Source organism: Sturnus vulgaris, chromosome 8, assembly GCF_052056855.1.
Source record: "Sturnus vulgaris isolate bStuVul1 chromosome 8, bStuVul1.hap1, whole genome shotgun sequence".
NCBI classification, from domain to species: Eukaryota; Metazoa; Chordata; class Aves; order Passeriformes; family Sturnidae; genus Sturnus; species Sturnus vulgaris.
The window spans coordinates 18,090,020-18,114,297 of record NC_142250.1 but is presented as its reverse complement, the minus strand read 5'-3'; the positions used below and the strand labels follow the sequence as shown (position 1 = coordinate 18,114,297).

Here is a 24,278-nt window from a genome sequence, read left to right as displayed (position 1 = left end):
ATCTGCACTGAAAGAAGCCCTGACCTAAATCACGTCCTGCCAGGTTCCGGACAGAGCAGCAAGGTCCAGGCTGACGTGGGACTGCCTAAATGCCTCATTAGCACAAACAGAGGAACCAAACTTCTTATGTCTGATGAATTTGCCTAGAGCAACTGGCTAGAAAAAATTTAGCACTCTGGCAAAATTTGTGCTGGTTTCAAGAAGAGTTTTCAACGGGAACAATTTATTTATTTAAACCAAAGTAATATGTAATATTCAGTAAATGCATTTTTAAATATAATCTGTAAGTTTCCCAAAACTTCATAATTGCAATGGCTATGTTTATACTCAAACTATCCCTGTACTTAAGGGCCTGGGAGGCAACATAAGCCTTGAAAACATCTGATTACACACAAACATTCCTGAGGAACTACTGCAGACTTTACAAAAGGACAAAAAAAATTATGTATAGGAATGAGTCCAATTTTTTTATGTAATTGCCTTCGGAGTTTAGCTTGAATGTTTATAGAAATTCATAAGAGCAAGGAGCAATAAACATTCAAGAGCATTTCAGACTAAATGTTAATACATTAGGATAAACCCCAGAAGTATTTTATATAATTATTACCATCTTGCCTTTTTTTTCTTTTTTTTAATTCAGCTTTGATTATAAGTACTTTGAGTATCCTATCTCTCTTCAGCTTTAGAAGAAAAGAGTTTCTGTAGCAGATCAAAGACCAGGTCATATGCTTTCATCTTCATGTATGGCATGCAGCAGGATCTACTTAGTCCAGACCTAGGTTCACTAACTCAATATTAGGAAGCAGCCAGTCATTATACCTTACAGCTTAATAAAGGTAATTGCTACAGAATATCACTGGAAATTTCTCTTTGCCCTGTAATTCCTATCATATTAAGGCTATTGAGGGTCATAGGTATACATATTTGTATTATTTGTTCTGGGGCTATATATGGAAGCCTGAAGTTAGCCGAGAACCTGATTGTGCCTATGGAAAAAAACAAACAGATCAAACCCACAGTGATACAGTCTGTACTGCACAGACAAGTGTCATATGAAGGGATGGAAACTGATGTGAAGCGATTTTAAGCCCTGCTGCCAAAATGAATCCCAACCACCAGACATTCAAAGCATCTGGTGACAACAACATTCAAAGCAAATGGTGACAACACCTCTATAGCAGCCATACCACTCCACTGAATTTGGCACCAGAAAAGGTTTTTCTTTTAAATCAAAAGGTAAACACTCAGTCATTTAAACTAAGCTACAAAGCAGCAGCCAGAAAGAAAACTGAACTACATAAAATGGATCTTGTATAGTTATTATCAAACCTTGACCGGTTCAAAAAAAAAAGTTAAATTTACTTTTAAGGAGTATGCATTCTGCAAACTATGCAAATCCTACTATTTTAAAATAAATTTTCTATGCATATTTTTAGCTTTGGTTGACATTCTACAAGCTTACACAAACAAGACAATCAAGTACAGTAAATGATGACTGTGTAAATGCCGTTGAATTCACCAGGAAAACCTGAAAATTAAAAAGCTGTTCAATAACTCAACCTGCTTTTCCAAATGTTGTTTTATTCTATCTAGGCCCACCAACAATTACACACTCAAGTTTGGCTATATTTGTTGCACAGTGCTTAGGAACAGACAGAAGGCAAAACCAGAAACATTCTTTACTCTGTGCTCTTACCTGTAGCGCACTATTCAGGAAGCAACTGTTCTGTCCTGGTTCATTGCTGAGACCTTTACTGGGTGCTATTGAGGTGGTATTACGTGGAGTAAACATGCCCTGTACATTCCCCCGACCCACAGAAAAGTAATTTCTTTTCCAAGACATCTTCAGTTTCAGCTGTAGAAAATTCAGGTTTAGGCTGGCAGAATATTTGACTTGATCGGGTGCTTCCTTGCAAAAAACTTGAAACTGGAACAATACCCAGTCTTCCTTAAACTATAGTTTAAGCAGTATTTATCCTTTTGCCAGGACTCAGGGAGTTTGCTTCTTTTAAATCCAGCCTGGGATGCTATTCTTCATTTGCTGCTTATGCATGCAAAACCTTCTTTAAAAGCAGCCATACAGAACACTTGCAAAGGGAAGGAATCCACAGTTGTGCAAGTTCATGTTATGTTGCTTCTCCCCTTTCCAAACAGGCAGTAACTTCAGAGAACAAATTGCAAATCAAGGAGGTCCCAGACTCAAGACGAGAAAAAACCGCAACTTCCTCCCACACCCTCAAAAACGCAGTTTCTGTAATCCTTCTACAATCCTCCTGAAGATGGGAAAAATCCACTTAGCAAGGGAGCAAAGAAACCAAAACATAACCTTGGCAGCTCCTTTTCAGTTACATGTATCTTGGGTGATGAAAGTGACATTATCTTCACAGGGGAAAAAGAAGTAACTCCAGAACTTGAGAGCGAAGAGCTTTAGAGGAGGAAGAAGTCTCGGATACAGTTCTTCTAATTTTGCGTGCGATCTTTAGAAATTTCTTCTCCCGATCCTCCTTTTGCAATCAGAATGCCCAGCCGTGCCAGAAAGCTTGAGAGAGAAAAATAATCAAAGGCTTGCGTCATTTAATTACTCTCTTGGTTTTGTGGTGTTCTGCCAAGACCAGTGTTGCCTCACCTCCCACAATACACTGTATCTTCAGAGACAAAGCAAAAAATATAAATGTTCCTCCACCCAAAAAATAAAATAATATGGAAAAGAACAGAGGATTCTGATAAAAGCATGTAAGAGCAAGGAGGCTTGCTCGTTGGCAAGATTAAGAAGGAAACTAGATTAAAAAAATAAACCACAATGTTCAAGTGAATCCCATGGCAGTAGACAAACATATCCTTTACAATCTCGTAGTGTTAATTTTTTAACATATCTTATTCATTCCAACAGTTACACTAGGATTTGTGGTTCTATGAATACATGCTAACACATTCTCCACCCTAGAACTGGGATTTTGCATTGAACACGGAATGCAGAAGGCTCATCCCTGACTTGGCAATCCACTGCATTCTTCAGAAAAAAAGTCTCCAAATTTCCTTCATCAGAAACTATGTGCACTTCTAAAATGCTATTTAATCTAGGTACATGGGATATATGATGCCTTAGAAAAGGCACAGAAGCTTCTGAAGAAGCCAGAACAATTATTCAACAGCAAGTGCTCTTCCCACCACCAGTTCACTTTTTCCCTCATCTACAAGAAACTGGAAAAAAAATTATTTAAGAAATTCCTAGAAACAGGAACTACAAGATTCATGGCAACACTTATTTTTTAAGTTTTTCTCAAGTGCAGTCCACCTATATTTACAGAAACTTGCATAGTATTTTCCAGGAACATTCCCAATGACATCTAGAATTATGCCACTTTTGATACACATAATAATAACTGAAATTACCTATTAGGGCTGGTATGAGCAAGATGACTCTACTCCAAATATATTAAAGTATTAATTGCAGCATGAAGTCACTAGAAAATAGACATATGTAGGGTTTGTACATCAGCAGAAATTAACTGAGAGTATAATACCTTACAAAGATACCCTGGGTACCTGTGAAGGCATGTTCTTCACCTTCCACACAATTATATATTCTTCACCTCCTGTCAGAACACAAACAACTTCCTAAATACCTGCAAATGTGTTAGAGCAGCCTAACACATTCCCTTCTAGTAATACTTCATTTTGCTGTACTTCTATTAAACTCATTCTACAAATATTAATGAAGTCTCAGCAGTGCTGTAAGGCAGGCAAATATCTCCTCCCAGATGAGTAGTCCTCCTGGTTGCCAGTGTGCCAAGCAAAATTTCAGACTGTGCTTGCAAGCCTGCAGACACAGACATTACCGTGCCCGTCGTACAACATTCCTGAGTGCTGAACTTATTCAGGAGTCATTTCAAAGCGATTTCAGCCTCAGCCCCCTTTCTTTTCTCAACCCTCTTAATGAATCATGAGCCAACCATACTGTGTGAGCTATTTAGGGATCAATTTAGGGATCTCTGTAAAGCAGCACCACTTGCAATAGGTGCAGTGGCTAAGCCTGTGTGTCACAGACGGAGCAGAGTGCTGCGTGTATCAAACAGAGACAGGCGGGCTCTGTGCTGCCTCACAAAAACCACTGAGCCAAACACTCGGTCTTCTTTCCACAGCACCTACAAAGAAAGAAAAATAGAATCCAAAACATGCCAAAGATGCACAGCTGAGAGCTGCATCTATTCAGTGGACTTCAAGTTCAAAACAAGACTGCTCTCAAAATGGGCTGTAAAGCTAACTTTTGACCACTTTTTGAGCAAAGCTGTATCAGATATGACAAAGTGAATACTTTTTTTTAGTTTATTTTTATTGTCTTGGAAGCAAATTCAAGACTAGAGGCTTTGCAGTTCACCTACCATTGCAGCAAGACTACTCCAAGCTGGCCCAAACCCTCACAGTAAACATGCAAGCTTAGTACCTGCACTGATTCTGCACAGGAGCACATTCAGTTTGCTCATTTGGCTACACGGCCTTTGCAAAGCTAAGAACAAGCAAAAAACACTTAAGTAAGTTACCACCCAGCTAGGACAAAACCAGATGACCAGATCACAGCTTTGCACTGTGCCAACCTCTAAAAAACTTACCAACAAAATATAACAACTCATATTAAATAAGCATTATAAAAATGTTTTAATAAGGAGTACATAAAATATTAAAAATAGATAAAGAACATATAACAAAAAAGCAAACCCAACATTCTAGAACTTCCTGCTGCTCTGTAGCAGCTTCCTTTAGGAAGGTGAGAGGGCTCCCAGCCACAGAGACAGCCTCAGCAGATGAGAGGGGCGTGGGGCATCACTCCAGCAACACAACCCCACAGCAAGGCTGGCCATGATTCAGCATATACTCCTGGCCTGAAGAAACCAGAGTCTGTCCTTTGACAGCAGAGCACAACACTCGATGTACCACAGAAGATTTCAAGACCCTGGTTTATCCCCATATTCCCCTGCTAAATCAATCACACAGAAACATAACATCCTTTGCATCTTTGATTCTCTGGCAAGGTCCCACTATCATTGTTCATTTTTGGGAGTGAGGAGGAGGGGTGTGTGGAATGCAACATCCCTCTCTCACTGCAGTCTCACTTAGCCAAATATTTAAGGCCATTGCTTAAACCCGAATTCAAGCATGTGGCTGAATTAGAACAATCCTGTTTAGGAACATATAGCACTAGGTATGGCTGAAACCACCAATTAAGTATTTATCACACTATTAAATAAAAGCAGGTCAGAATTTAGTGTTTATTACTTAAATTTCTGAAAAAACTTTCAAAACACAGAATAATGTAAATCCTTCAATGCATGAATATGTCTGATTTTAGAGAAGAGACTCCTTTCCCCCAGTATCCTACCACCTATTCTGATGGTAGGGAATAGATTAATGGTGTTGAGGGCAAATCATGCCTCTGAAATCTGAAGAGGAGAGAAACAGCTTTGAAATCAAAATCTTTTTGAAAACAAAAAAAAGACAGACTTGTCCAAGACAATGGATTTTGTTGAAAGTTTTCACCCAGATGGCTTCTAAGTTTAACTCTTTTAGTGAAGAAGCACAAGAATAATGCCATGGCTGTTCTCAGCTAGATGGAAAGTTTGTAGAAATAGAGGCTTGAGAACACATTTTCTCCATGCACCTGCAATGATGGAAGTATTTGCAGATTTCTGCATGGACTAAATTATATTTAACTGCAAAGATATCAATATTACAGTCTTCATTTAGTCTAGACATCCCAAAAGATAGTCAGCTTTGCAAGTCAGTTTAAATTCCATCTTGAAAGTAATGAAAAAAAATAGAGTGGTGAAAAGACTTCCCAGTACCAAATAACCATGAAGCTGGATGAAGAAAAGAGTGAAGAGGGCAGTGACCTGGCAGAAGCAAAAGAAGATTATTTCCTCCTCTTGAGGATGTCTCTTCTTTTTGAGATTCTTAGCTAGCCAGAAATACAAGACAGATTTATTTGCTCACCTAGACAATAAAGCGCAACTACAAAAAGACAGATTTACATTCATCTCTCTTGCCAAGAATTTTTTCACAGTACAAATGGGAAAACAGGGGGAAAAAAAATTCTGTTTTATGCATGCATTTCTCAGCCTTGATGGCTGTGCTGGGAGAAAGGGGCAGGGAGGAGTCTGTAATGCTTCTGCTGTCAAGCTTGCACCCATTTGTCAGTCTTCCTGTTAAACGAACAACCCGATTATCCTGCTCTGTGCCACTTGTGCCTACTGGGTGGAACCAGGAACTGACAGCACCTCACAGGGCCACTGGTGCCCACAACAGACTCATACTGGTCTTCTTGGTTTTCCAATTGTGCTACTGCACAATTCTCAGTCTCTCAAGCGTTGTAAAGAACAAAGCTTTGAGTACCAGAGACCTTAAGCTAACTTATCAGAGCCTTTTTGGAAAATAGAGTTTGTTAAGGTTACGATGAATACACCAGAGAAATCCTTCCATTTACCTGATACAAATTATCCAAATGTCTGGCTAAAAGTTGCTGATAAAGAGCATCAAAATGATCTTGGAGTGAAGACTAAAAACATGTTTCCCCAATTCCATCGATGTACTTCTTCAGAGAGCACAGATACAGCAAGTCTCATCAAACACTACAGGTTTCTCCAGAAGACACAGTGAAGGCCATTTCTGAGAGATCACCGTAAGATAATGCAAACAAAATCAGAAAAGACTAGACAGAACAGCAAGCAAAACTAGCATAACAAACATTATTTTTGGTCACTGCCACTGTACTTCTACAACCTATCAACCAACAGAAGAAACTGTAGTCAAAATACTGATTGGTCAATCACCGTTTAAAAATGCATTTCCCTAATGTGACAATGTTGCCATTTCTATAGATAACGTCATGCTTCTATATAGGAAGGAAAAAACCGAACAGTTTTATGAAAAAAGAATGTTTTTATATCAATTTTTCAAACCAACAGCCAAGAAACCATGATACATGAAAACCAACCCACTCTACATTCCTGTTAAGTGCTCAGACCAACAACAGGCATGGAGAGACCACACTCTGCAGAAACACTCCAAAGTGAGACTCTGTAAGCTGCTGGGGTCAAGTATAGCTTTATACTGCATGAAAATATTCTTCATAGCAAAACATTCTCCAACTTCCTCATCCAAAATGCTTGTAGGTTTTATAGAACTCTGGTGGACTGCCTCTTAAAGCAGTGTAATGAAATCTTGCACTTACCTAATCTGAATCATTTGATTTTAAGCCTGACAGTCAGCCAAATCTATTTAAAGAGCATCTTTCACAGTTAAAAAAAAAAAAAAAAGCCACACACAAAACCAAAAGAAAGCCACTGGCTTAGAAATGCAGATTCTCCTCCAGGGTTACAGTCTTAGCAGTCTTTTCTGCAGCCCTTTCTGAAATAAGGACATCAGCTGATAAACACCTGCATTCTGTGCTAACTGACAACCACACAGACTTTTGTTCAGAATAATGGAAAAGTATGTAACTTATCCTGTACAGCTATTGAGACAGTAAGGTAGCTGTGTCCAAACTTTCATAAAACAGTTAAGAGGACTCAAAATATCCATCTGCTTCTCAAATAATGAGCAAAGGTATTAAAACTCATCTGGTAAGGAGCTTCAGTACAACATGACCATTATTCAAAGGCAAATTATAATTAAAAAACAAAGTCTAAACACAACTCTCAATATCTAAAGCCAGCATTACAGCCATTTCTGATCAACAATTACTTAACCTGCAAGATGATCTAGAAGTTTCTAGAGTAAAGCATACCTTCTTAAAGACTACAACTGATAAAAGCACAGTATAAAATAATCAAGTAATAAAAGGCTTCTGTTCAAAGACCAACAATGAGAGAGTGGAGGTCAGAGCTAAATATGCAAATGCCACATTATTTACTGTCTGTGGGGCTTATTGCCAAATCACATTTTGCTCCCCAGATAAAGGTTCTACTGATAGAAGAAACATTACATTAATAACCACTGATCTCATGCATCATGGTACTTTCAGCACATGTATTGTCTGTGGAGGTTACAGGGAATGGAGGCAGAAAAGCCCACTTGTCTTACTTCCAAAATCCTTTGGAAGGAGCAGCCACCTTTATGTTAGACAGATCTGTTATCTCAGCAACCTTTCTGACAGCTGGAGAGGCAAGGAATATATATAAAAATAAGACAGTCTACCCAGTCCTAAGTAAATTCAAAGCCTTTTAATACCATCTGCACTCCCTTCAGATCTACCCTTCACAGCTGTTCAACTCTAAGACAGCTGTACATGATAATAAAATCCTACATTTTAACTCACCTGGATTTCCAAAGTGCTTATCCTCAAGTTTTCTATTACTGTCTATATGAAATCTAAGTTTATTCTCCCAAGCCTATATTAAAAAACACTCTACCTAATCCAGGCTGCTCCTGGACATTTCTCAAGGAAGAAGGTAGGGTGAAACCAGCTTTCCATCCCACTCTACACAGAACTTGTGGAGTTTGGATAAATGGGAAAAACACAGCAGCTTCAAATGTTATGCAATTGCTCAAAAGCAGTTAAACATCACTACTCAATCATGTGTAACACAGGAAAACATGACAACTAGGCAGCTGTCAATCCTAGGGTGAAATAGAAGATTCTGGTTTGACACAAGTGAAAGCTCAGCCAGCCTCTTGCTACCAGTTACTCCCTTTCCAAATCTTTACCTTGACTTTCCAAAGTGGAGCTTGAAGACGAATTTAGTATTTGATTCAGACTCCAGATATAAACATTTTGATTGCAAAATTCTGTATTTTGCAGACATCAGCTATTGCCAAGATTTCAAGGCCCATTTTCTTATGGCATCTTATTAACAAACTGTCTCATCTCTCTTCCACTGATAAAACCACTGATCAAAAAAAACAAGGGATTTGGTTTTGTACTCTGACTTGTGAATTCCAGTCCAACAATGACTTAAGAGCCCTAAAAGATTTCAGAAGTAGTCAGCAGTATTCAACAACATATGGCTTAATGACTGAGAACTTTCTAAATCCTAAAATCTTGCTGCCATTCTTTTCCTGACCTTGCAGATTTTCACTGCTGAACAGAAAAATTTTTCCTTGTCTGTAACTGCTACCTTGTTATAACTGTGAGTTCTCCCATCAATCTTCACACCCCTTTCTTTGCTTAAAGCAGAAGTCAGTAGCAATCAGCTCCCAAATCATATGCTGCTCACATTACAGCACCACAAACCCATATAAAACCAGTGATTTCTGATACATTTGAATGTGGCAATACACACACATCCATATAGAATAACAGCCACACAAAAAATAGATTTTGCAGGAGAAGAGGCAAACAGAAGAAGCCCAGCTCCATTAGTACTTTTGATTTCAAAGGAAACACAACAAAGATTAAGCAAAGGCAGCAACACATTGAGAGTAGCAACAGACTTGCATCAAACAGATGGATAGTGCTTGGGTGGAAAAATAGGTCCTTCTGTAAATGTGCTAAGAATCTCAAAGTCAAACTGCAATGCACTGCTCTCTCCCAGTAGTGCTCAAGGGGAAAGATGACATCCACAGCAGAAATCAGTTCCTCAGCACATGCACAACAGACCTTTGGATGGCACTGGCTAGTGAAAACTTCCACAGAAATAGGCAGACAATTCCCACCTCCCTTGTGATCAACAGGTGGGGCCAGATAATGTATTTGTTAGTGCCATAAAAACATTTATTCCCTCCCTCTTTGCTCAGGACAGTGTTTGGTATTAAAATAATAGTTCTAGATTACAGTACTAGCTCATTGTATTTTGCATTTTATCTATACCACCAGTACTACGTACCCAGACAGATTATAACTCTCAGGCTCTTGACAGACTAATAACATACCAGGGTGCAAAATTAGAGCAGTATAGAGGAATCACAAAAACAGAGAGTAAAGACAGAGTGAGCAGCAGTTCATGGTGCCTTTGCTTGGTCCCAGTATTAAATGCTTACATCACTTTTTTCCTGTTTTGCTAAAACTGACAAGCAGAAGGAGCACTGCTGCACTGCAGCACATTATATAGATTCATACTTCACATAAAAATATAAAGCAAATGCTCCCAGCATCCACAACATGCTGATTATTCCTCTTTTTTAAGCAATCATCTGTGCTGTATAGCTATAAATAACATTTCAGCAGAATCACGAGTGTGCACACACATGCATAAGCTGAGCACTAAGATCATTCCTATGTAGTTTTAGAGGAATAAGTGTAACTAATAAGAGTAGGGAAACTCATTTTTGCTTCATTTGGCTCTGTATACAGAAGCATTTGCTGTGAAACCCACTGAAGACTTCAGAACTTGAGTAGGAAAAACACTTGCACACACCACAAGAAAAAGCTTACTTAATCAGAACATCCCATATCCAACAGCAGTTAATAGCATATGGAAGAATCAAACAAACAGATTGGGGGAAACATGCCATGACAACATACACCTCACCAACAACCTGGAACAGACAAGCAGGGGCAGTAGAACTATACAAGTAGGAGGTTAGCAGAAGAAAACATCTGATCGATGGATTTAGAGAAATCAGAGGAAAATATTGTCTCTGCAAGCTGATCAGCTGGGTCCTTGTCCTTTTCTAAACATGAAGCAAATAGACAAGACCATACCTCAAGCCTTTACAAGCCAAACCAGCCAATCAAGTGTTTATAATACTCTGCCATGGCCCCCCCGTGGCTCCTGCAGCCCAAGACTAGACTTGGCCAACTCGGCCCATTGCTGGCTGCCAACAGCTGTGGACATACTGTGCCTGTCCCCAGCTGCACACTCATCCATCACAGGACCTTATGAAGTAAAGAGCCACTTTGCAGGTCTCTGTGAGTTTTAAAAAAGAGGATAGTAACAACTCAATGCACAACAGTCCTGAACTCACAGCTAAATATCAAATATAGGCAAAGTCATGAAATGGTTCCTACAAACACAGGAAAGGAACCCTTGTGTAATAGGATGTTCAGCTACCTCAATTACTTGAAATTTTACTTTCATTGAGAAGCCCCTTACATCTTCTGAAAGATTGTAAAAAAAGCCTTAAAGCCAAGTTGAACCGATCTCACAACATGAAAGTTGCAGTAGATGACTAAAATAGGCAAAGAATATTTTGTCAAACATTTCAGAAACTCAAACAGAGAATTAGCCTAGCATACAAAAATGAAAGCTTCATATGTGAAGATCGTTGTACAAACACATTTTCTGAAATACAGATCTTTTATGTTAGAACTAATAATAAGGTGAAGCCATGAGATTGCATATGAACTTTCACAAAACTCTGGCCTCATTAAATTCAAAATACAAATTCAGATTTCTAAATTTTGATTCAAAAAAACTGGTTCTCTAAGTCTTAACAGACACTACTGTAAGAAACTAATTACATACCGATTTTAAAAATGTGTAACACTCTTCCCAAGATTTTAAAATATTAAAATCTGTAAGTAATCTGCTGGGGAAGAAAAAACCCCAACAAATTGCTGTTCATTTATAAGACACAGAAACAATGACACAATTACCTTCTATCAAAACCAGGCTTATGGTGATGATGCTATTGTTTTCATTCAGAAAGGTTATTTTATCTTCACCAGAAAAGTACTGTGAAACTACCAAATGCAAAAGGGATTATTTTGTGTCCTGCTGTGGCCTGGAGAGATCCACAAAGCATGAAAGAGACTCTTGTTAAGCATAAGCAGGCTCTGTCCTAATGGGTCACAGAAGCAGAAGCTGTGCAAATGCAGTATAATACAAGCTGAACAGACCAGTTGGGTGTTTGGGTAAGAAAAAGAAGAAGGATGTCAACAGCTTTGATTTTTTTTTTTCTCTGCCTGGCAATAAAATGACCCAACTAAGTAGCACTAGAAGCTCCCCCAAAAAACCACCAAAAAACCCCAAACCCATCTAAACAAAAAACTCAAACCCCCTTACCTCCCCAAAAAACCAAAACATCTCCCAGACAGAAAAAACCCCAAGCCCCAGGAAGCACTCAAGAGGAGGTATATATCCTGAAAGGGGCCTTTCCACATTATTTGTGGGTTGCTCATTGGCAGAAAAAGATCATGAACAGGTAAGTCATAAGAGTTCTTGTCTTAGCAACTGAAGAAACCTGTTGAAGATAAAATTTTAAAAAATCTGAAGGTTCCCAGGAAAGTTATAATACATTTAACCACCTAGTACATGTGGAAAGGAAAACAACCCTAATGAAACTTGTCACTATTGTTATTTTAAAACAGACTGACACGGAGCAAATTTAAGGATATGTACACATGTTTTGATACACAAAAAGGAGGCCTGTCCTGACAGGACTGTGAAGTACCCAGCCAACAAAAAATGTTAAAGTCACTAATTTCAACATGGAAAGAGTACCTAGAGAAAACTGCAGTCTAGCTCAACATCAGACAATAGGATTTCAGCCTGTACTGTTAAAAAAAAAAAAAAAGTATGCTTACTTTAGAGATTCAGTTTAATTCCTTTCAGCAGTAATTCAACTTTTTCAATGCTTCTGTGGGTCTGAGCTCTACAGAAAAGCAAGCAGCTACTTCTGTTACTCTCCCAAATCTGGTCTTGCATTGGCTGAAATAACCTGTGAAACTAAACACAACCCACATACCCTTTAAACAGGGACTCCCAGGAGTGCTGCAATGTTAAGCATAAAGGATTAAGCAGCTTCTGACTTAGTCCAGCACAGAACACATAAAATTTGGAAACCAGAGTTTCCTAAACTTGTGTCTTATATTCTGTGTACTTAGTTCATCTTTTCTCTTCCCGCACAGAGAAAAAAATGCCCAGTCCACAATGATGCGTGTCACTCCTCAAGCAAAGTGCCTCCGGGAATAGCACTGGAGCACAGAGAAGCTTTGGGGAAAGGTCTTAGGCAAAAGACAACAGCAGCTTTAGGGGTTCTTCCACTCCATCACACACAGTAGGGAACAGGAAAGTAACTGGGTCTCAGGATGATAACATTTATGTAAGCATTTGGTTTCTGGCTTCTAATTACGGTTGTAATTCTTTCAGAGTGTGGCTGTGCCGTGTAGCACCCTGGGGGCAGGGGTACAGTCCCATCCTGCCCTCTCAGGGAGGCACCAAGGGAGTTCAAAGACGAAAGCTCCAGGGATTTTGTGGTATGGCTGGTCTTAGCACAAAATTTCCAGTAACACATTTGGGACCACTCAGTGACTGACAGGCCAGAAAGGCAAGATATCACTGGTAACAGGAAACTTGCACACAATCCTATTTTATTTTTTCTTCTCTAGATTCTTAAAATTTTCTCCTTTTCAAAAAGTAACATTTCTATTACTATTTAAATAAAATATTAGCTTTTTAATGTTTAAATCCTTTCAGTCTTTTGGGAACTCACCACAGCAAAAGGGTTAGGCACATCCATCTCAAAAACTGTGGAGGACTCCATATCCTGCCATAGCATTCCAAAATGGTCCCTAAGGCTTGCTTCTTCCTGCAGGCTCCCATACAGGTTACACAGCCACCACTCCCTACACTGGGATCCCCCTATAGCTGGTCACAGGACACAATCTTCACCTTCCAGTTGCAAAGTAGTCACATGTTGCCCACACCTTCTCTTGCCAAATCCTGTTAGTGCAAGACCAGCTGATGCTGCTCCAGGCTGGCGTCCACAAGCATTGTAACACTGTACAATAGAACTTGCTTTCCCCAGAATTCCCCAGACAAAATGCTGGCATCACAAGAAGCTGCTGAAGAGATGCAACTGTTGCTTTAGCAACTTGGTGCAGAAAAAAATTCAGATCCAGAACTCTAGCAAGGCAATGAAAGGACAAAATCAAACACTGTCCTGTTTAAAAGTCCTCTCCCCTCAGAATAACCAGGCTTCAGGGAACAATCACCTGACATCTGGGAAAGCAACATCTGTAACAGCTATCCTTATCAAGAAGGGTTACCACACCACAATAGTATTTTCAGTCATGTCATTACACCATGATAAATTCTTTTTTGAGAAATCATTTACAACATTTTTCTTCAATACTAGACAAAAGCATTCCGATGCACAGTTACTATAATTATTACCCATTGCTTAATTACAACAAGTCTTATACACTTCCTTATACACACCTGTAAGGGAAACAGGAAAAAATAAGAATACTTTATCCAGATTAAGAGTCTATGCATCCTTCCTCTGTGATTAGGAAAATAAAATAAATCACGAACACGTGTGCGTGCACATGTGCAAGTAAGTGGATGATCTGGAAAAAATCTTATATTTCTCATTAATCAGAACTGAACTCACTCCATTTTTAGTTAAACTGCTCTTAGCTTGAGCCAAAAAGTACAGTGTTAGAGACATTTTCTTTGCTAGACTGAAAGGTAGTTTTTCCAGCTTTTTAGCATCCTCATTTTTTCCCAGTACCCCTAAGTTCTCCAATTCCAATAGACTCTGGTGACCCAGGTACTCAATCTGGGACAGCAATATCCTCTTGTGAAATCAAGTACATGAGATGCTTCAGAGAAAGTCTGTATAAATATGTATGACATTACACATCACTTAAGAAGACTATTAATATGATTGCAATCTGGTCTCATATCTTACATGTATGTCAACTTCTAGGAGAAGCATCAGGGGAATAATATCAGTTGGAACATGCTGGAGTTAAATGGTCATACTGAAAAAAAAAAATCTTCCAAATGCATTTGTTTCAGGTCTCTTAATTTTGCTTCCTAATTATATTTATATCTACTCAGAGGCACAGTATGAGCATAAATTTCTCTAACACATTGTTTTCACTATATCCAACTATTCCCCCTTCCCATGGTAAATCAGTCTATGTACACTCCCTTCTAAGGGCCCTCATGTCTAGCATAATATTGACTTCCACATTTCTAAGTGCATTATTAAATCCGGCCCCAAAAGTTTATGGTCCCAGTCTTCAACCAGCCATTAGTTACATTAGAAAGCAAGTGCTTCTGTTTTCTCTCCCTCAGAGATGGAAACATACCAAAAACATCTACAAAACTCTCTGGTTATCCTCCAAATCACTCCTTTCCTGCCAAGCACGGAGAAGCTCAGCAGCAAAGCAGCAGGTGTGCCAAAACCATTGTTCATCCTGACAGCCACCACAGTCTGCTTCCTTCACTCCTCAGGCTGTTTGTCATGTTTCTCTGGCCTTACACAGAGAATTCTTTAACCTGGAATCATCCTGTTTGGGTTTTTAAGACATCTAAAACTTTTGAGACCGCTGTCATAACCTACAGACGTAACTACATTACAAATTAACAACTTCAAAAATCACAAATTTCTGTATGTCCACTGCAATACTTTTCCGTCAAAAAACTCCAAGAGGTTTCTGAACTGTTATAATAATAGCAATAAAAAAGACTACAGCTTCTCTAACTCCCACGGAATACAGTGTTCTAGAAAGAGGATGCATCATCTCAGACAATCTCTGAGAAGAACCTTATTAAATAACCAAATGAAGCCAAAATCTTGGGGCCACCAGGGTAGTGTGGAAAGGGCACTTCTCCCTCCACACCAGTGCTCTGGGGCAGGCAGTTCACACTAAGGCTCACAGAAGCAAATTCAGCTCACAGAATTTGCACTTTTGGAGGAATGACAAGGGGGGAAGAAGGAGCTTGCTTTATTTCCTGCTAGGTTAGTGACATGAATCAGCTTATCAAGAAGTTATAGTTAGGGCAAGGACACTGGGACTTCATCTTCCAGGTACAGATAGATGAATCCTGTCTCTGAAGACTATAATCAATGTCTTTGAAATTATTTTCTGGTTTGGGCTGCCTGAGAAGTTATTCCTTAAAAAAAATCTGGACTGCATTACAACAGACAGAATGTTTATTATACTGAATGTCGAGTACTGATACATAGATTATTTCCCCCTCATTTGCCCTCGCTGATGACAAAGTCTAGAACAGGACTTATCATTTTGTGGAATTAAAACTTCTGCCTAATGTCACTAAATATATCAAAATAGTTTGAGGGTTTTGGTTTCTTTTTTTCAAATCTAGAAATTTAAACAAATGCATACTTTTGGCTAAGCTGAACCGCAAAAAGTATGAAACAGTAGCAACAGACTTTAAATAATCACAAAATTACTACTAATTTTGGAAACAAGGCACTTGATAGAAAGCAGGGGATCAGGAAAACATAAAGCAAGTTGACTTTTATAAATCAGCACATTAAAATAATATAAAAGCTCTGCATATGTTTAGTACCTCATTTCACTATCAACTTTCTTACACAGTACTCAACAAGTAGAGGGAAGGAAAAACACATCTAATATCAAAAAAGCAGTCTGGAGAACTTTGGACTAGGTAATTCTTACACTGTAAAGTGGGATGGGAAATGAACTGCCAACATCCGTTCCAGCTGTAACAACTGATATGGTGAGAGGAGATTCTGATTCGTTTTATCTTCAAATTTATCATGGATACTATTACACAGAAAAAGTTACAGTATGGTGGACCAGAAGTAGCTTATCTCTTAGAACCTTTCACAGAGGTAGAACATCACAAATAAAGTGAACAAATATGAAACACCATTATCTATCAGGACTGAAACACTGAAAAGCAAACTATTAATGAACTGAAGCAATAGTCTTTCTTTGGATCCTAGAAACAAAAGTCAGCCACATTGAAACACAGAATTTTCTACCTTTCAGTCCCATATGTAGGAAAGAATTCCTATGACAACTTAAATTCAATCAAAACAGTCATATCACAATGATGGTGATGCTGAATTAAAAATTAGAAAGATCTACCTTTAGAAGCTGCTTTCTATTTTTTATGAGGATTCCAAACTGGTATCGCAACAGAAGCTGGAGATCAGAGCAAGTTGGGAAAACTGAGGACTCACTGTGAGAGTAACTGCTCTGAGTAATACTTGCACAGAAAAATTATTTAAGGGAGGAGGAAAGAGCTAGAATAGCATGGGAGGGGATAACCTGCTGTTTCAAACAATAGGAAGCTGTTAAAACAAAAACACAAGGGCCTCCCTAAGCACAGGAAAGTCTCATTCGAAAAGCATTGCCCCCACTGCCACCTACCAGGCAGGCAGCTCTGACAACAGAGATAAGGTCAGAGGCCCAGCCCTGCTTACCGACAATTCCCTTTGGACACAGGGCCAGGCAAGGAGGAGGAAGGTTTGCCAAACCCTTTTATAAAAGAGACCAGACTAGGGGCAGAGGAGGGGGAGACAGGGCTGCAAGGGATGACTTCATTTTACAGCAGCAGCCTGTCTGTGCAAGGCAGGGCTCCCCTCAGTGTGAGAAGTGATCTGGAGAGGTTCCTGCAGTCTGTGCTGATAAATGTCAAGGATTGTTTTCTTGTAGGAGAAATTGATAACCAGGAGCAACATGTCACCATTTAACAGAAAAAATCGGAAGTACTCAAAATATGGCTTCAGTTTTGGTCCCTCAGTTTACAACCCTGCAGTTGCAATAGAAACTTAAAAGCACTTTTTCAAAGAACAATTATTGCAGGACACTTCCTGGAACCATCTCCTGTGGTTCAAAGCCAGTGATACAGATCACGGAAAAAAGAAATTTGTACAGAAAAACGGCTTCTTATCCCCAAAACCTCCCAGAAGCTCAGCAGTAGCATTACTACATGATTATTCCCAGACACTCCTAGAGTACAGCTCCAGGACACGGGTGCCATCTGCATTCAGCATCAATTCGTTCTTCTAACATGGTCACATTTAGAGTACAGACAGGGAGACTTACTGTACATCCAAGACCAAAATAGCTGTAAAGAAAACTTTGGTTATGTTACAAAAAAAACAAAACACCCAAACCAATGCACACCATTGTCTTGCTGTCCCAGCACAATAAAATGCTAACAGAATCAGATTGAAACATAATAATGCTTTGGACCATACAAGGAATTGAAGATACTATCCCCACTGGGACCATTTACCTAATAGAAACAAACAATGCAAAAAGGAAGCATTTGGAATACAATTAAACTGGTTTGCCTTAAGAACAATTTAGTCTTGCAGGATAGAAGGGGCTGAGCCAAGTTTTAACTATGTCTTTCCATAATGATAGACTTCTGGAGGGACAAAAATAGGAGAACAAGAAAGGAAAAAATACAGCAAAGGCACAATACTCTAAGCAGTTTTACCTCATGATGCCTCTAGGCAGCTTTTTTTTTTAAGATTTAGTGTGAGCAAATTTCAAATAAAGTAATTTTCTAAAGTGCACTGACAGTGCCATAATTGTGAACAAAAAACAGTCCAATGTTCAGTAATCATGCTGGGCTCAAAACCTCCTCCACAGCTGTTCATGGTTAAAGCAGCATGTTAACTCTGTAGCACTCTTTCCTCAAACAGCTTGTTTCAAGGAAGCCAAATCACTTAAAAACATAGTTTGCAACACTAACACAGACTTTTTCCAGGCAAAAGCAAAATGCCAAACCTCATTTTTCACATACAGAAAGAGTGACCAAGTCTTCCACATGTCTCACACTATTACTTGTTTACTCTCAAATATCTATAGAATTTTACCAATAGGTAGCAAGTCCATTTGTTCAAGTGGCATTATTTCCACAACACAATGACCTAAGGTTGGTAAGTACCTTTGCAGAGAAAACACTGGTCTCCACACTCCTTTAGTCCTCCTCCTTCCAAAGGACAAAGCATTTGCTTTTCCATCTCAGACACAAAGACCACACACATCCCCCATGACTCCACTGACTTCCTTGCTGAGGTGATGCTGGGCTAATGCACCCAGAAGGGCAGGAGCATCTAAATCAGTAACATTGAGAGTTTTGTGGTACTGATGCTTGCAAATTCCTGCTTGCTTCAGCCTCAGTTTCCATAATTTTAGAACTCTTTTTCAGTTTTTTGATCAAGTGCTTCAGGTGTCCACACATACCTGAGTAACTGCTAGAAATATGGATCAAATTGTGGACATTTTCAAACACCTGCTTTAACATCATTTTGCACAGTTCTTCAGCACATGGATAGTGGAGACTATCAGTTACCTGTCTAAACAATAACTAGTTCTTCAATACTTCAGTGCATGAAGAAAGCAAGAAAATTATTTCTAAATGCTCTCCTGAAAGAAAAATCAGTTCTGCTTCCATCACATCTAAAATTAAAACTTTTTTGAATCATACAGAAGCAAAGGACAAGTAAGTGTTTTACTACTAAAACAAATTCCTCTGCAATAGAGATATAGAAAATAAGACTTCACTCTGTGCTGATGAGGGTTAGACAGTTCAAAGACCAAGCAGGGCTCCATGCCTTGAACAGAAGCAGGGGGACAGGTCCCCAGCTGAAGAACAACAGCACTACTGCACTCACAAAAGAGAGCTTTGCCAAACATACCAGCTAAGAATCTGACTCACTGCCACCGAACTAAGAAAGAATTCAGAGCAATTACCACATTTCTGCACAGAACAGGAAGAAAGGGGGGGAAAAAATCATTTCAACTCTTCTAACATTTCATCTAAATTAGGACAGCACAGCAACCCTCAAACTGTTCTGGTCAAGTACCACAGCCCCTAGGGCAACTGGGACAGCAATGCTAGCAATTATACAGCCCTCCACATAGCTACCTCAGACACAAATGAGGCAGGAAAACCAGGCAAAGTAAACCAACAGAGACAAGCCCGAAATCTCTCTCTCTCCCCCTTCCTTGCTTTTTCACTTTGGTTCAGACATCAGCAATCTGAAGCAAATGTATTTGCAAATAACCCCATCTATTAGAAGCATGCATGCCAACTGCATATCTTCATGGCTGGCAAGATAAAGAGAGATGGCCAAGAAAAATGACAAAAGCATAAATTAAAAAAAACCTGAAGAAACAAAGTATAGATGACAGAGCTGAAACACTCTCTTAAGACAGAAAACAGCTCTTTTCCAAATGTCTGCAGAGTCATATGATTTTGGCTTCCTTCTGCTTTTGCAGATCTTTTAGCTTCCTACCTAGCAAAGGCTATGCTAGCCCTTCCCTTCACCTTCATATAATTATCCACCACAGCACTCCCACTCATAGAGCTGTAAATGTCAGCACACTTAGTACAGTTTAAATACTGTAAGTTTGTCTACATGGAGAAGTTTGTCAGGAATAAATGCTACGTGGTAAAGATGGAGTTACTTAACTGCCAACAAAGAAGCCAGTTGCAGAAGTTCCTGCCCACCTTTCACAGATCAATTCTTACTATTCTTACCTGATGCTCTGTTCTGCAAGTGGCAACCGGTGTTGGACCATATCACAAATTGCCTCATGAAAATAATGTGGGTTAAAAATAACCAGAAAACAAAAGTATGAAGTGGGCTACTTTTATAATTTCAGTTATTCAGAACACAGAGCAGTCCTGCAGTATGCACTTGTAACTGGCACAACACAGACCAGCAAACAGGGGGTACAGGAGCAGAGAAACAGGAGTTACAACAGCTTCTTTATGAGCTTTGCCACCAAAGCCAAGACACTATGTAGATGTACTAGCCGATCCACTAATTTGTAGCACAGGTAATTTACAGTATGTTTTATGATACAGCTGTGTCAAGCTGACAGCTGCTACCAGGGTGGATCTGTTCACCATCATGTGCCCCTTCCACTCCCCTTATACTAACACTGCTAAGTTTGCAAAATGACGTCTAACAGGGCGGCAAAAAACAGCTCTACCAATGGTAATTTTATTTTTTCATTAGCTTTCTCACTCAAAAGCAGGAAAGTAGGCCGGGTGAACAATGCTTCTTGACAGTGGCCTGAAGTTAGATCCTCCTACCCAGATAACAAAGCTGCCCCTCCATCTGCAGTCAGATGGCTGCAGCAATTGGGAACACAGACTGAAGGTGCAGTTTCATTTAACTCAGGGAAACAGCAGACTGTGTCAATCTGTGTACTTTCCCTAGCCTCACACTCCCACTGCTCCCAAGCACTGCATTGAGCTGTGAGCCACTTGCAGGAGCCACTTCAACCAAGAGCTGAACAGGGAAAGAACAGGAGCACCCAGTCAAGACCTAGCCACCTGCCCTGCCCTTAAGCAGCCACTGAAGCTGCACTCCAGGAAAGATGAGTTCAAAACAACTGATGCAAATGAAACTCCCTGGTTTATCTTTTCCAGCCTCTTGCTTTTATGTAAGTCCATTCTTCTAGGACAGTAACTTGGAGAATGCATTCCCTGGACTTTTAAGAAGTCTGAAAATAGATGTTTGCCCTCTTCACTGAAAATCTCTGAGGTCAACAAAGTTAATTCCGTGGTTAGAAAGCAGTGACCATCAATAATTTCTCTTTTGGGGTCCGGGGAAAGTGAAGAAGGTGGGTTAAGAAGCTCATGCTCCCACATCAGCAATGCAATTTTCAAGATGATTGGAAAAAAGCCAATTAAAAAAAAAAAAATCTAACAACAGTCTAAAACTTTTGGGCAATGTGTTCAAACATATTGGCCAAATACATATGCTGTACTCAGCTGACCTCTTCCAAATGGCAAGACAACTGTTTAAATAAGGTCTGGAGAGTGGGGAGGCACAGCAAAATCTTACTTTTACTTTATCAACATATCCTTAGAATCAAATGGACTCATATTAAAAAAAAAAAAAAGTCCATTCTGTTTTCTCTTACCATCCAAGTTACTGTCTTTATTAAAGTCAGGCAACCCAGAGCTATCCAAATTGCTTGTAAATTACAAGATGAGCAAAAACCTTTTTTTTTTCCTTTTCTCATATAAAAGAATAACCAAACCAAGCATAGTACTGTTTTGGAAGTTACCTAAAGAGAATCAGAAATATTTTTCAAGACTATTCAGACATTGACTAATGTGAAGAAAGTTTTTACACCCCCAGTTTCCTTCAGTCTCCCAACTGCTCATTCTCATCCTTGTGCAACCCTTCAACATGGCAACACAACAACCTGGTCAGGGTAAACAGCAGCCAGGTGGAAAAACAGGCCAGGGTAGGTTGAAGTCAGATCTGCTCCTCAATGTTCCCTACATAGCCTCCACAAGCATTTTTTGTATGGAGTGACTTGGGGTGCTACTACCAGTTAAATTAGTTTAGACTTCACCAGTTCAAATAAAATCTAAACCAGCTTTAAAAACAGGATTGGGAGCAATGAAGTGGAAACAATTCCTTTGTAGGTGAAGTCCAGTCCTTGCTATCAAGAGTACTATTGTCCTAATTCCATTCCAAATCTTATATTTGACAAACAAATCTGGCTCATATATAATTTCAAGAGTAAAAAGTATATACACTCAATATTTTCCATTAATTGATAAAAGCTATTTTATTTCTTATGTGTATGTGCTACAAGGCAGAGCACTCCTCATCGAAACCAGTCTCTCTGTTGGCAGATGATTCAAACAAACAAAAAATACTGGGAGAAAAACAAAGTGCTAATACCCTGAGAACATTACTATGAACATATCCTGCTAGCAATTTGACTTTCTACATCTAGGAACTCTTAAGAGTGACTCGAACTAGTTTTACCTGTAGCACTGGGAAGTCTTGGAGACTACAAAAGCCAGGGTTTAAAAGTCACCAAAGACAAGCAACAATCTAAATACCACAGAGGTAACACCACAAATACCACAAATAACTGCACTTCTTGTTTCTACTACCCTCCTAAAACCACCACAAAAACAAGAAAAGCAATTCTATTGCATTCTTACTCCCAGTGACTGCCAAACACAGTGCACTGCATTTACTCCATCCTGCTTTTTCTAACTTCCACCTCAGTAAGTGGACCCAAGCCAAAATAATGTTTTATAAATATCCTATCAGAAAGAGAAGGCAAAAGGTGTTCTTGACTGCAAGTAAGACACCAAGTTATAGATGCCTGTTAATCAAGCAAAGCACTAAATTAAATTTCTTGGTCAAAGCATGAGCACATTCTTTGAGTGACTGTGATGCCATGCTGTGTCCAAAGCCAAAGACAAGCCTCCTGTCACCTCTGCAGATGGGAAAGACATACACACACACACACACAGTTTTATGCCTTAAGAGGCATGGTACAAAATCATTTTCCTGTAGAAAAAAGCATTTCCTGTGGTTTAAATATGATCTCAGGGTATTGAGGAATTAATTTATAGTTTGACTAAGTTAGACATCAGGAAACAGCTTTTCCTACATAAAGTACACATGGCACAGAACCAACATAACTGGAGTGATAAATCTGTATCCACTTTTCCAACACTCATCAAGAACTTACATCATTTTGTGACCCTAAATTACAGCACACAACCTGTAAACCTTGAATCTTAGCAATGCTGTGGTCCTTGACAAAACGCTTGCAAGAAGCCTTGAGAAAGAAAATTGTGCAAATTCATTTCACCTGCCTGCATCAAATAAAACCAATGCTTTTCACTCTTATCTGACATAAAAAGATGACAAGCTGAAGTTGCAAGATTCTCTTTGGAAACTGACTTGCACTAACCTACTTGCATTTGTGAAACCCAAATGAAAGTAAGCTTGGCTGTATTACTTTATTGTTGTATCACTTAATTTAAAAGAAGAAAACAAGATCAAAGCCATAGTAATAGAGAAGGTAATTTAGACTAATAAAATATTCTCTTACACATTTTCACATACTGCATTAATTATTTTCTGTTCTGCTTTGTTTTTGTCCTATGACTGAACCTTGGTAGACTGATAAGAAGCCAGGATGCACATACAGCATGGAAGTCTCAAGAGCATTTAAATCCATGCCACAATACTGAAGAGCTGAAAACAGAAGTCAATGCCACATGTGATTCCAGGAATTCTCCCAATCACTATGGGAGAATTAGTATTTTAAAACAAACTTTTATTTGCAATTCATGAAACTAAGTCCTCCATGAAAATGTGCCATTAGAAAGAAGAAGGGAAGTAATAGCAATTCTTGAATCAGCTTTCTTTTCACCTTGAAATATTTTCCTAATAATTTCATTAGAACAGCCATTATTTCTTAAAATTTCATGCACCTACAAAAGCTATTGCAGATGCTTATAATTCAGTGACTTTTCCAACATTATACACAATCACATCTTATGATGGCTATTGTTAATTTCAAAGCTAGTGAAATTAAACTGTCTTTAGATGCTAAATATGAACAAGAAGGGTAAGAAATAGGTGATGATATCCAGAGGAAATAGTAAACCACTTGCCAAAACTCTATGGAAAGTCACATCTGTCACAGTAATAGGTGCTGTAATGAAAAAATATACTTAAAAGTTAAAGAGATTTTCAGGTAGAAAAGTAATTGACCAGACTTCACCTTGTGGACTAATCCTGCTATGCCCTGGATTACCTACTTGTTCTGGTGTTACCTACTTAGCCTGGTGTCCTAATGCTGGAACATCCCA

General features: G+C 39.0%; 1 protein-coding gene across 4 annotated transcripts in view; it reads right to left on the bottom strand.

The window, feature by feature from the left end:
• The window catches only part of USP54 (ubiquitin specific peptidase 54), a 92,188-nt gene that overhangs the window by 44,426 nt on the left and 23,484 nt on the right, over positions 1–24,278 (bottom strand). For 2 of the 4 annotated variants that reach the window (XM_014879931.2, XM_014879935.2), the window contains exon 2: positions 1,697–2,539. In XM_014879931.2, the coding sequence (XP_014735417.2) occupies positions 1,697–1,843 (147 nt within the window). In that variant the 5' untranslated portion in view covers positions 1,844–2,539. Of the gene's footprint in view, positions 1–1,696; positions 2,540–16,750; positions 16,852–24,278 lie in introns of those variants that run through there. The other 2 variants (XM_014879932.2, XM_088168969.1) reach the window with 2 other exon arrangements.